This window comes from Haemaphysalis longicornis, unplaced genomic scaffold, assembly GCF_048455015.1.
Source record: "Haemaphysalis longicornis isolate Haplotype H1 unplaced genomic scaffold, Haemaphysalis longicornis Haplotype H1 scaffold_10, whole genome shotgun sequence".
Taxonomy (NCBI): Eukaryota; Metazoa; Arthropoda; class Arachnida; order Ixodida; family Ixodidae; genus Haemaphysalis; species Haemaphysalis longicornis.
Window position 1 is genome coordinate 92,799,309 of NW_027526204.1, and position 14,484 is coordinate 92,813,792.

Here is a 14,484-nt window from a genome sequence, read left to right on the forward strand (position 1 = left end):
ACATGATGGACGAGTTTCGGCGCCTCGAGAACCACCGCCTACTCACCGTAACACAACAGCACTTGCGTGACTTTGCCACCGGTGTGGACCCGGACGGTGAATTCCCTCTGGCGCTAGTAAAAACCAGATCACTCAACATAACGGCAACACAATGGAACCACACGGAACCGCCACGATGCTTCGCATCCTCATCAGGGTTCCCCACGGGAAGATGGTGTAATTTTTTCTTCACTGGTAACTGGTTAATTGGTTTTGTTGTCTTATTTTTAGCAATTTCGCTTGACTGGACACTTGGTTCGCGCTTAAATAAAAAGCGTCGCCGGCTAGAAAAAAAAAGAAAAAAAGAAAAGCGCACTCACAACCAGACTAGGGGCTCTTAAAGACGCCGAAAAATACATAATAAATATAAACTACCCTAACTTCAGAACGTGTTTAAAACGCACGTCTCACTCGTCCCTTATTCGCGCTTTGCGACGTGTTCAAGACACACATCTTACGCGTTCCTTATGCGCGCTTTTCGCCCACGGGCTACCGTACTTGCGTGATTCTCCTATTCATGCTTGCCCACAGTACGATGTATGGAACTAAAATTCCCTCAAACAACCCCCGACGTTTGCAACCATGTATTTTTCCCGCTTGTTTGGTTAGCGGGCTACACTGATTCATTCTAGCAGCAGCGTGATTGGTATTACAGATTCGTAGCGAAGGTTTTTTTTCAGACGTGACCAGAAATCTAACAGCCTCAATACAACAAACTTCAACGTATACAGACACTTACAATGCGATCGAACGAGATGATCAGCACTCGTAGGCGGCATTCTTGACGTGTAGCTCGTACTAAAAAACTGGTAATTTCGGCATCGCACAAGATGCGAACACTAAAGAGTATCGTGGTATATGCGGTGATCGCGGTGCAGGAATACAGCGAGTCGGCCACGCAGCTGGCATACAGCGCCAGCGTGTGGCATTCCCGTGTCCTGAGCACCAGCGGTGCCATGGAAAGGACTGCAGCGAGGACTCGTGCCATCCCGCTTGCCTTCGTTGGAGTCCAGTCCCCACAGACAACATACCCGTGTTATTCAGTGCCTTTTTGCAAACTCACCACGTTGCTGTCGGTCCGCTCGGCGTTTTAAAGTGTTTTCGGTTCTGCACAGTGTATTCCATCACTGTAGTAAGGCTAGAAAATAAAGGGTTTTTCTACTGAACACTATAGTATACGTTAACACACTTGCAAAGAGAGAGAGAGTGGTCGAGAGGCTAAATGTGCTAAAAAAGGGGGACGAAGGAACAGAACCCCGGCAACAGTTGTAAGAACTTGGAAGAAAAAAAAACAAGACAATGAAACATAACAAAAAGTTAAATGAAGTTTCCACACAGCTCGAAACGTTGTACTACCGGGTGCACATAGTAAGTCGATAACACCAAATATCTGAAACATGTAATCACTTTTAGGAGCAAAGGAGGCGCTGTCCAGGATACAAGTTGTTTTTTAGAGTTTGCTTAGAAACGTTTGTTGCCTGAGGTAACTGCGGGGGAATGCAAACCATGCTGTCATGTGAACGGCACTGCACTGATATGAAAAAAAAACATGAATACTAAAAGCTTTATTCAGAATTGAAACATTTCTCACTTGCCCTTTAGCATGTTTAATGTAGCGCGCACTTTGATTACGTCAGTTGCAAGAATATTATTTGTGCAACACTAATAAATTGGGTATACAAAACGTTTTTTTGCAAAATGGGTTTTTCGTATGTGCAGTCATCGACACGCTAAGCTGTAACCAAAGTAAGGCGCGCCAAAAACCGTTATGATGACTGCCACTCGCGGGAATGGAAAACAGAGGTGATAAAAAACATTCATATGAGAGTTCTCTTGTGTTACTGCAATGAAATAAGTTTGTTTTGTAGGGCTCGAAGTTTCTTGCCAGATTACGTAGATCGAGAAAAATCATGCAGCCCTTCGTCTAACGACGGCGGTGTTTGAACGCCAAGCTTCCTCGTAATGGATTCTTTGGTTGGCCAATCCCACACTGCGAGTATGTACAGCTCTGGATGTATGCGCCGTTTTTCTAGAATACGTGCAGCAACTCTCGGGTATGCTGCTGAGCACGAGGACACGCTTTTGACTCCCGGCCGCTGCGGCCGCTTTTCTGATGGAGGCGAAAAGCAAGATCGTCCGTGTTTAGAAGATTTAGGCGCACGTAAAGATCCCCAGGTGGTCGAAATTAGTCAGGAGCCCTTTACCACGGCGCACCTCATGGCCTGCGTTGTGCCGCTGCGTTAAACCCTACAATCAATAAATCAAGTAACGCTAGGGTGCGCCGTCCGTAGGCCTAACGCTTGGGTTCGGAGTGTACGGTGCGAATCGGTACCTGGTGCTTGACTCCGGTGCGTATCCATCGTTCCACACCAACCGTAATGTACCACCAAAAACTATGCCGTACACCCCTCCCCTCAGGGGAAGGCCAGTATGTGTGCGTTGCTCCAACGGGACCTCGGGGGACAGCTACAGTGATCGCTACAGTGAAGCTTGGACATTACTTTGGTGTACTGCAACTACTTAGTGGCGTCCTTCGAAATCCTCTTTTCCATTCCCTAACCACCGGGCTTTATAGCATCCTCTCTGCAATAAAGTCATTCATTCATTTCTAAAGGCGTTCTCATGGCGCGAATTTTTCTATTCGAAAACAGGCTCCGGTTACAACGGAGCAGTATGCAAAGCAGAATTGAAAGTTGCCATAGTTGAAGATAAGGGTGCAAAGTACTTGGGCAGTATAATTGCACCACACGAAATCAGCCACCTGTAAGTAGGTGGACCCTTCGTCTTCTAGTTGCAAAATTAATTTCTGTGTGGCGCCTTGTTCCGACGTAGTCGCAACAAGCGGGACGCAATCGTGCGCTTGCAATATTATGTACTCTATCAAAGTGCCGACCGGTTTATGTGTATTGTCCGAATATACTTGTACGAAATCTCGTTATACAATTCTAATAAGTGTTATTATCAATGGTAACACCAGCCTATGTTTTGAGTGTAGGGCCTATGTCCCTGCATAATATTTCCAAGCATAGGAAGCTCGACTGTTCTACGGAATCATATGTAGTCCGCCTACTGATTTTAAAACCGCCACGGCGGCTCAGTAGCTATTGCGTGGTACTGCTGATCTGGAAGTTGCGGGTTCGACCCCGGCCACGGTGGCCGCTTTTCTGATGGAGGCGAAAAGCGAGAACGCCGGCGTCTCAACATTTCGACGTAACATAAAGATCCCCAGGTGGTCAAAATTAATCCGGAGACCTCCACTACGGCGCGCCTCATCGCCTGCGTTGCGTCGACGCGTTAAACATAACCATCGATCGATCACCCTACCGATTTTAAAATTCTTAGGTACTCCTATGCGGCCTAAAAAAAGCAAGCTTCCAATCTGTTCGTAACGTTTAAGGTGTCACAATTTGGTGTATACAAAAACGCTAATATATGGTCTATGGTCTCGATATTTTTCATAGAAGACTAAGTTTGAGACATTTTAACAAAAAAGCCTACCCCACATTACGCTTGTGTGAAACCCTAAAGATAACTTTCGAGGGTTATTACGTGGAGCGCTCCTTCAGGAAATATAGAGATCTCAAGACGTGTTTATGAAAGGTGCAATGTCTTTCTTTCATACTTTAATTTCGGGGGCCCTTTATTTACTGAATAATGTTTTTCCAGCATCGCATTGGCGCATAGTACTCAAGCAAACTTCCTTTTACAGGCCCCATTTTACCGAACTTCACCCTACAATAAACACCTCACAGAGTTTAGTGCCAGCGGTAATATTGGTATAACGAATAGGATCAGACGCCCACCGGCTCTTCACAACAATACAGAAATAAATGAAGGTGCAGGTATTAAAAAAAGCAGCCAAACACTTCTAGAGCACCGTTTTTGGCACTTGTTCGATTTTTTTTCTATAATGGCCTCATCTTGTCAAGGCTTGCATCAATAAACATTTTATGTTTTTTAAGGCCCCATTGTATTTGTTCTTGTTAAAGCAACGCGGAATCATCAGTTTTTATGTAATGTATTTTGCATCTCATTGAATTCCCGCTTTTTTATGAAATGCCATGACTGCAGTCAAGTTGCATGACTGCTTTCTGCCTACCCCCCCAAAAAAACACTTCATTTCAGATTGGGAGCACCTCACGATGGGCCTGGCAAACACAGGCACTCGGGATGCCCAATGTACGGAGCTATCATGGCACCGGAAGTTGAAGGCAGCAGCCGGAACCGTTTCTCTGAATGCTCAGAAGAAGCGATAAAGGATCACCTTGAATATGTTCATAAAAAAGCTGTTAGCGTTTTCTTTTCCATGGCTAATAGGTTACAAAGTTGGCATTCGGTACATGGTGTCGCAAGTTGTTAGAGCCGCTAGAAAATATCTGTAGGGATTACAGTTTAACCAAATTCTTCGAGGTCCGACGTACAGAAGGGGTGCCGTGGACCGGTTGAGAGCCGACTGACTTAACAATGGCATTACAGCGTCCTAGCCAAAACCCAATCAAACAAATATTTGATACTTTGAAGGGGTCTTAAAAGGACTTTTGAGTACTCTAAATTAAGAAGCGCAGTAGTTCGGTTCGGTGCTCAACGTCACCTGTGCAATGGAAAACTTTTTTTACGTGCAGTAGAAAGCTCACACTTTTGTTACAAAGTTTGTGACTGCTTTCCCACCATTTCGTTGGTGTTTTTGGACACCACCATTTAAACGCACGTACATCACCGATTTTTTCAGGTGCGTCATGAATCAGAGACCCTGATATTAGACGACTTTTTTCTCGCACTTTCCGCTCAGAGAAGCGATCGTCTGTTCAGCGTGGGAGTGTCGCCGTAGCACTTCCAGGAATGCAGCACGGTTACACACTATCCTGTTCGTCTATATTTACCTGTTTTAGTCTATTACCATGCTTCTCATAAGGGCGTGCTTACACTAGGCCGACAGGACGACGACATGACGCCGACGCCGACTTCCGAACCGGCACATCGCGTTGTCACACCGCGCAGTGCAACGTTAGTGGCTCGCCGACCAAATACGCAGACAAAACCGGCCGGCCAACGGGTCACAGAGGACTCGATCCAGAAGAGAGTACTGCGTCCTGACAACATTTGTTCCGTAATACATACCGCTCTAGATTGGTAGTTTATAGAGCCTAATAATGGTGAGGTCTATGAAGCCCATACCGCTCATCACTAGCTCTAATGCGAACCGTATTTTGACTTACGACGCGTCGACAGAGTGCTTCAATGACTAAATCGCTTCCCTGGAGCTGGAAACTGCATATCCGTGCGCGACCGCCACGCTTCAAGAGCATATGAGGTAAGTTAAATGCAGAAGAAGAGTTACTGAAGTTCACTTAAGAAGTAAGGAATCAACATCGGCCAAAGTGTTTAGCGTAAAGAGCAAAAAGAACGGCGAGCACTATTTCCGCAGTGCGAGTAGTTGTAGTTCTAGAAACTTTATTATAAAGTCAGATTATTTAGCTCTCAGAGTGTGGCGCCCTTAGTCCAGTGCCGCATTTGCTGCTGCAATTTTTTTTCTTGCCCGTTTGATCAGTACGTGCTGGTCGTCCAAGGCTGAGATGGAAAGAGCGGCTTCCCGTATGGAGGGGGAGGGGCTAGATATAGGTGATTGGGTAGATGGTTTGAGGCATTCCAATGTAGAGTAATACAAGTTTGAGTGTCCTCCGCAGGATGGGCTTCTGTTTGGGTAGATGTAGGGTAAAATGTGTTCCGGAGCGAGAGGCTAGGAATTGTGTTAGTTGAGTGTGTTAGCCGCTGGCGCCATGCAGCGGCTTCCTCACGGGTGAGTTGTGCGTGTGCCGGAGGAAATGTCCAACGGGAGAGTCTGTAATGTTGTAGTATATGTGTGTATGTGAGTGGCATGCTTTCTGTCTTGTCTTGTTTGGGTTGGTCTTCCGCTGAAGATCGGAGGGTGAGGCCTCGGGCAATCGCATGAATGCGTTCATTGCTAGGGATACACGCATGCCCAGGTGCCCAGATCAGACGGACTGGGGGAATGTGTCGGTTTCGCTGCAGGATGTAATGGGCGGTAGGGGAGATACGTCCTTGCGCGTAATTTTGGCATGCCTCTTGCTGGTCGGATATCATATTTATTGGCTTTCGTGAAGGACGAGTGCTGACAGCGACTGCTATTGCACACTCTTCCGCTTCCGCACTGTTCACGGAGCGTATGGTGGCTGAGGTTATGACCTCACCCCTCCAGTCGGCTACCGCTGCCACCGTGGCGTCTATGGGTGGATAGTTTGCTGCAACCGTACACGCCTCGAGGACTGCCTGTAGGGGCGCTGCTGAAATCTCCATCGCGGCCCGTTTCGAAAGCAGTCGCGGGCGTCTCCAGCCCGGTCACTACTGTCGCCGTTGCTTTTGCGGAGCGTTCGCGGCTGATTTTTTTGCTTGGATGCATTCCAAATACAAGTTTATGCGGAGAAGCCGCTCTGTTCGGAAATGTAGTGTATTTACGAGAGTGGAACTGCTTTGGACACGATCTAAGTGGGGTACATTCGGTCCGCATATAAGCGCCAGCTGTGTGTCACAGGCCGGCGTCGCGAAACCAGCATATGCATAGAGACGATTGTAATTCCACTGCCCTCAAATTTACTAACAGTACCTCCGTAGGCAGTCCTCGTTCAGATGCTCATGCATATTGGTCACATGTATATTGGTCATGTATATGTACCTATATTGGTCACATCTCTTTTTCGCGAATTGATCTGAGACACACGTGTGGCGCACCTCTACTCCTAATTTAAAGGAGCCATGAAGAGAAAATACAACTTAGTGTAATTTAAAAGAACTAGGATTCAGTATCTAACTCAGCTCCATTACAGCACCAAAAAATATTTTTTAACGAAAAAAAGCAAGAAGTATTTGAAAATTTTCAAATTTTGCCCCACAGTGACGGTTTATGAGCAAGAATGCCGTCATACGGGCCAACAATAAAACATAATTTTCAGTACGTAACTGCACGTCAACATTCCAGTGATGCGGTCAAGTGGAACTAAAGGCCCCATTACAGACGTCCAGTCATGTGTCGTCGCGACAGGTCAGTTAGGCGGCCGCCAATCGCACAAACAAGGTTCCGTGACGTCATAGAAAAGTTGCGGGAAATTGGCTAGTGGGTCGCGATTGATCACAAGTTTTCTTTAATATCTCCGTTCTTTGTTCGAAGATTGAGAGGATATTGCTATCATTGTTATCCGGACTAAGCCGTCTTTCTAATAAACCCAACTTGTATTTTCTCTTCTTGGCTCCTTTAATTTTATATCATGGAAGCTTATCAGTAAAGTAACGCTTTAACAAAGGTAATGTTGCATCTAAGACACGATTCCACAGAACAGCTCTTATCTACACCATGGAATATAGAAATGCTAACACAGGAAGTAGCGGGAAATATTTTCATGCGGTTGTAACAGTCTCTCTTTCAATACATAAAATACAGGGGCATGAATGACTACTTATACTTTAATTGCATTTGCGTACGAAACCCTGTGCAAGACTTCCTAGAAGTACAAAAGCACCTGGCACCACCAGGTTTTTCCACTGATGACTTCTGTAAAGCCACCGAAGGAGCAAATTATTACTACTCGGTAAGCCTAGTACCTACTTTAAGAAGCCTTAACTTACAGCATGCTTTTGTCGTCGGGTTCCCAGGTTTAACCTCAAACGTTGCGCATGCGTTCAAGTGCTACCCGAACATCAAACTTTGAAAGCCCGAAGGAGTTTACGGAAAGGTCTTGTTTTGACACAAATAGTAATATATAAGAGTGAACATCGGTGAAAGAAATCAAATGGTTTCGACGCTTTGTATGATGCTCTTATAATTTACAAAAACAAGAAGGAACTGCCGCTTACATGATACGCATAAATGATATTATCCACGGCCTGGGTGTATTGTTGCGCCGTTTATATTTGCTTCGGGAATTGGAGAACTGCATAGTGCATTGTTACAATGGCGGATTTTGGAGTGGTTATCTAGGCCTAAATTATCCAGCGCCATACAAATTTCGATGTGGTAAAAATAAGGTAAAAACATTGAGCAATATTTTTGAGCTCTCCACTACTTAAAAGTGTCAATTCTAAACAAGTACTTCTTTGTGTTCAATTTCGCCCTCCGTGTGTTTTTACCAGTGTCATGAAGACAAAAAATGGCTCCGCAAAGATTACATTGGTCAGTAACATTAGTTTTAAAAACAGTAATAATTACATTTTCTGCCAAGGAAACAGATACAGGAGCAGAAAATTGTAGTTACTTCTGATTTGTGATCTGCAGTAATTGAAGCTTGCATAAAAAACCGTTTGCTGTTTTGCCTCATACACTGGCACTTATTACAAATACTGTCGCCGAATTGAAGCAAAAAAGGCTACAGGAACGAGACTTTTTTTTGTCAGTGATTTATTTGTGTAACACTTCTAAAGGAGGTCAGTCCAAAAAAAGAAAAAAAAAGTAAAAATATGGAGGTGCCAAAATATTAGTCTGAGCTACGGTTATTACAATCCATTATAAAAATTAGTATAACACGCATAAAAGAAGACTGGTATAACCAATATTAGTGGTTGATCAAAAATTTCACTTTGTGCTGAATTATACATAAAATGTTTTAGAGGCCAAAGCTTTGCTGTAAAATTTTGCCTGAGTACTTTTTAGATGTGGCTGCCTTTTTTTTCAGATTTCTTTGTACGGAGACTGCGTTCCAGGCTCCACCTACAAGCCAATGCGGAAAGGCTGTGAAAAGGTCTAAACTAGTGCATGTTTGTACAGACAATGACGCATTCTAGTGTGCGAATACATGTACAGACGAGGCATTACCACAGTAGTAAATTATTTATTTTATGTACTTCACCGATTTTTTTGCTTCTTACCCAGCTACACAAATTACTGGAAATGAAATCTTTTGGACAACATTCTAAACTTATGCTTAACGCTGTTTAGGAGCGTTTGTCCCCGGCCGGGTTCACGCGGCATTCTGCAACTTTTTATTGGTGTACTATTATTACTCCAAGGTTTTTAGTCGCGTAAAAAACAACCTGCTCGAGAAGCATTGCAGGGCCATTTTCCCGAGCCGCTGCGTCTTACAACCAGAAAAAAAAACTTCACAAACGGAGAAAGATGACAAGCGTGATGACAGTGAGAGGACACAGCTGCGCAACTGGACACGGGTCCCTATAGGTATCAATTCAATGGCGTGCGTAAATTGAAACCGCTATCTTCCAAGCGACATTGGTTTTACAAATCAATTCGGTGTGCCGTATGCAGCGAAGGGCTCGGAACTGTCTATACAAACATCAGCTGTTAAGCACAGCGCCTCACACAAGGCCGGCATATGCCTTCTGCAATGCCAACCTGACGCTCGCATCTACTACAACCATAGGAGTGCTTAAGTATTCTACAATTTTTTTATCTGGAGAACTTCATTATTTCTCCCTACCTTGAACCGGCTCCGGCGAAAAAACGTCACTACTTCTAGTATTCGGAAAAAACAACACAATAACATCAAACCTCTAATGGCTTCCTTGCTCTAACAACCATTGCCGCCTCGTAAGCGCTCACCTGACTTCTCGGCATTCCAGAATATACAATAGCCCGAAAGTTAGGATTGGCCAACCCGAAAATAATAACCCAATACTTCATAATTATTCTTTCTTAAAAAAAAAAAGTGCCCCCATCTCCCCGCGAGGGAACCCTGGTGTGATGCGGCGCATCTGTGGGTTCAAGTGGCGTTTCCATTGGGTTGATTCTCTACATCGCGGAGCAATACCCGCTTTATATTCGCAGCGCTTGAAGGAGAGGAGACCGTGGGAGAGAGTCGCGCATGCGCGCACATGCGCACAGGAGCAGCTGTTAACGCAGCGTTAACGCAGCGAAGCGCGCGCCAACCAAGCGCGCCAGCTGTCGTTATGCTATTGCGCCGGAGTGAGAGTGTTGAGCACAGCTGTGGGAGAGACGAACGGAAGAGAGTCGCGCATGCGCAGGTGGCGTGCGGACGGACGCCGACGACGCAGGAGCGACATGCCTTAAAGCAAGAGATGCGCCGCATCTAAAATTGAGGCAAAAACAATAAACACTTGAAAACTCATGCGTTCGGTGCCACCACCAATAAATCGAAGGTTCCAATCTCAAGGTTGCAATCTCAATCGCAGGCTTCAAAGCCTGTACTGAACCAGTGACTGCACAGCTAGTGGACCGCCCATCCACACCCGTTTCATCGAACAATAAGCCACCGACAATTTTCCGCTGGAAAATACCATTCAAATGACATTTACGCAAACCGCTTTTAAGCGCCCTCTCGCACAACATTGAATCCAACGAACCCAAAAACCTCAATAGTTCCCGACCATTCCTCGCCCTCACACCAAACGCGGCATCCACTTGCAACTTATCCTACCCTCTCTAACCACTTCCCGTAAAGGTCGGTTCACGTGGTTAGTAGTGTAGGCAAATCCAGAGGAGCGACACACAGCTAATTCATCTGCCAAAGCGAGCAACCCCGACGACTCAGATGGCTCGAACGCTAACCATTACTGAAGTGTAGTGCAAGGGGCTTCCAGAAACACTGCTTTGCGGTCTTCTCAAGCTTCAGCAAGGCTTTCGCATTAATATGAGCCGCACGTTGGCCATGTAGAGAGACGCATTCATAACAATCCACCAGTGAATCTTTCCTTATTACAATCAAATAATCTTTCTTACGCTATAGAACTCGAGAAATTTAGTGCGTCTGTCATTTCATTGAAATACAAGACACCCGGCTAAAAACTTGGTCCTCCAGCCGCATTAACCATCTGACGAGAGAAGTTTGTTCTGTCTGTTGGTCATTTCGTTCAACTCGTGGCACCCCGCTAGAATTAGTTCCTTATATATTTTCTTCGCTGGTATATGAGCCTATACGACTTATATGTGAAACACTGTGCTGCACACATAAAACTTACGGATATCTGAGGCGAAACATAGTACCTTGCCAAAACTACAACAGCTTTTTATGAAGGATTTGTGTTATATATGTTGTTACCACAGCATATCACAAACGTTTTAAAAACTGCGTCGGAAAAAAACAGAAAAATTGTGCTGTGCAAACACGTGGGCCGCACTGGCTGCGAGCGCCGCAACGTTGAATTGAGTTAGAAATCCGCCATTGCATTCATTGAGCAAATCGCGAAAGAAGGGAAAGCCTATGAGTGGTTGCAGAGTAAAGAGAAAGGAAGATGGGTGGCAAGGGCGGCAGAAAACTATCCGCTGTAGACAGCCTTTTTGGGGAAGCTCGCAGACACAAGGACAATTTTCGTTACTTTCTTTTTCAGTTATGGGCATTTGATTTCCGTTAAGCCCATGGCGGCTACACGGGCTCCCTTGTGCACTTCACATCAAACCCACATAATGTACCGCAGTTGCAAACCCGCCTTTGTGCAGTTGCAAGAACGCAGTAAAAATAGCGACTTACTTTCGATGTATTTTAAAATTTCTAGCTACTTTCCTCCTCTTCGCAATTCGTTTTAGGTCGGGCATCAGCCTTCAGCACAATGAAGGCCCTGGGTGCCTCTCCGTAGGCGCTATGAGGTACGCCAACCACGGCAGCTTTTACGACGTCTACGTGGTCTTGGAGCAGCTCCTCAAGCTCCGCAGGTGCCAGCGGGAGCTCATGCACTTGACGAAGTCTTTGATTCGGCCCAACACGTACAACTCGCCATGCGAGGAGTAGTAGCCAAGGTCGCCTAGACAAAGAAATTGTACACGGCTAATATGTAAAAGATACCTTATAGCTCTTGTATCGCCGCTGTGACCAGCTGGCAACCACCAGAGAGATAGGTGGCCTGCACAGATACTTCGAACATGCCGCCCAATGCAACTAAAAAATGAAGACACCCCTGCAACATTTCTGCCATTGGGTAGCGCTGTAAAGCATTCCACTGTTGGTAGTGCTGCTGGTGGTTTTAGAGCTATAAAGGTTTATGCGGACAGCCTTGATTTGGCAATAGCATGTTTTTTGTAAGAAGCAACAAAATGATAAAAAATTCTAAATGACAGAAAAGAGACTTATGCGACAATACTAGCAGCATCCGATATAAATCTCGGCTCTGTCACTGTTCAAGCTGGAGCTGTGTCACCGTAGGAAACTCATACGCAATATTACACCTGCATGCTTTCCCTTGTTAATTCTGTATGCACATCTGAAGATTTGCAGCGACCACGGTTTAGAATTATTACGCAGGTTTTATTCAATGTCAAAACACTCCGGCAGTTCTGCATGTTTTGACCCCGTTGAATACCCATAATACCGAGAAGATACTTGCTTGGAGTTCGGGCGACACTTCTGTAACTAACGAATTATTCAGGCCAGTTACTCACACAGAGGTGTCAGCAGTTTATTCATGCCCCCAACTAAGTCGTTAACCTTACTCCCAAAAATGAGGGCAATATTAATTGCGTAAGTAATGTTAAGTTTTGTACTTGGTAACGGCACCTGCGAATGAGGAACCGGTGCACGGCCATCTCGGGCCACTTGTGTACAGCAATGCTAGAAACAGGATGTTGACTAGGCTGTGTGTTTGGAACATCTCAGACTAAGTCCTCATTCAAGCGATCTTTCTCCATATCCTAACACAGGTCTACAAAATATTTATGTGAGAACAGGTTGATGCAGGAGTGGTCAAATAAAAGCGGTGCTTCACCCAAAGTGTCCACAGAACACGCGCTGATATATAGAAGCCATTGATGACTTCCCTGAAACCATAATCGCCGCTATTGCCTTTCGTCCTCGCAGCACAATTCATCGGCGCGTATCGCACCATGTTTTTTCAATGTTCTTTTTTCTTGATTTGGACACTCAAATGGAGTTATACAAAATCCTTCCTCTAGGCATGTTGAATTCAGCGTGTCATTTTTCGATTTTGTTTTTGCTGACTACCACAAAGAGTAGTGGTATTTTTGCTCCTGAATAATGTCTACGATTAATTAGTTTGTATTTAGAAGGAACTAAGCTTGGGCTATACTCCCAACATTTGCGCAAAGTTATAGCATTTTTGGTCGCTCGACAAAACCTGCATTTCATTCGTCCGGAACCTTACTAGAAATTTGCTGGAACTTGATTTTGAACCTTAACTAAATATCTGCACCATATAATTAAATAACACATGGCACAGATTCCTGGAAGAAATTGTGAAGAAATCTGGAAAATAATCCTCCTTTCCTTCCAATCGAACAACGAATAGACCCTCCTGAAACCTTCCGTATATTCGGAATTATGGGAAAGCGGAATACATTCCTACCATGACACAAAGCCGCCACAAATCGAGAAATATTTTTCAGAAGCACATGAAAATGAAACAGTGTATGCCTATTGAAACATTTGATACCGGTTTTAAGTGTCTATGATCAATAGAACCGCGAAATCACTGTCCGTATGAATTCCGTATATACGGAGTATACGGAAATCATACGGAGAGTGATTTTGCTTATTAGTGAGGATATAAAAACAAGAAAACAGTGCAAACGTTCACATTGTGCGAACTCATATAATTCCCGTGTTTGTAGTACTAATATCTACATTCATTACACTTGGGGGCGTAACACTCCGTATAAACTCCGTATTCCCATAATTCCGTATGTACGGAACTTTTCAGTAGGGTATGTCTGTGACAACTTAATATTACATAACATATTCCAGAAATTTAATATAAAAAAAGCCTAGCGGAGCCAGAAATACCTCCCCTGACTCTATGTAACCCTCGTTGTCAGAGGTTTCCGCCGTTGCACCGGGGTCGTTAAGGTAGCCCTTGAAACAGCCTGGATCTTTGATGCATATCTCACCGCAGTCACTGGGCCCAAGCTTTTCTCTAGTGTCTACATCCAGAACCTGACATAAAGAGCCACGTTATTAAAACAGTAAATAAAAAAAATTTATTTTCCAGATCATTTTTTGCGTACTGGCTTATACACAACTAGGCTTTCAACTTTTTCCTGCAGTTCTCGCACTACGTTTCGCTTTACCTGTGTATTTAACATGCTAAATAATTTTTCTTGTAAAAAAGAGCTCTCTATGTACCTTTTATTTGACGTTAGCGGAATAACTCACCTACACGGAGAAACAGACCTGACCCGCATGCACAAATTTTGTGACCTCATTATAGGATTTGCTGCCATTGTTCGGTCTGAATGTATCGAATATTTTTTATGGTAATGTTTATTCTTGTTGCGACTTTTGGCTGTTCTACCAAGACGAACTCGGGAACCGTACGCCAAAAGGGGAAGGAGGTCAATGGGACAGACCTTCGTCCTGCTCTGGACATAAATAGGCTGTTGTTACTGATGATGGTGATGATTCGAAGACTCTGTACGTTAACAATTTTGCATTCCTTGTGCACAGATAGATACAAAATGGCCGTGGGTGCAAGTTAAGAAAAAGGAAAAGTAGTCGAGTGGACGCCAAAATCTCGCAAATT

At 44.6% G+C, this 14,484-nt stretch overlaps 1 protein-coding gene across 1 annotated transcript in view; it reads left to right on the plus strand.

Moving 5' to 3' along the window:
* Positions 1-11,744, plus strand: part of LOC144159939 (uncharacterized) — an 84,747-nt gene extending 73,003 nt beyond the window's left edge. Inside the window, exon 4 of the mRNA XM_077691586.1 lies at positions 11,593-11,744. Coding sequence (XP_077547712.1) covers positions 11,593-11,744 — 152 coding nt within the window. The remainder of the gene's footprint in view (positions 1-11,592) is intronic.
* The last annotated feature ends 2,740 nt before the right edge of the window (positions 11,745-14,484 follow it).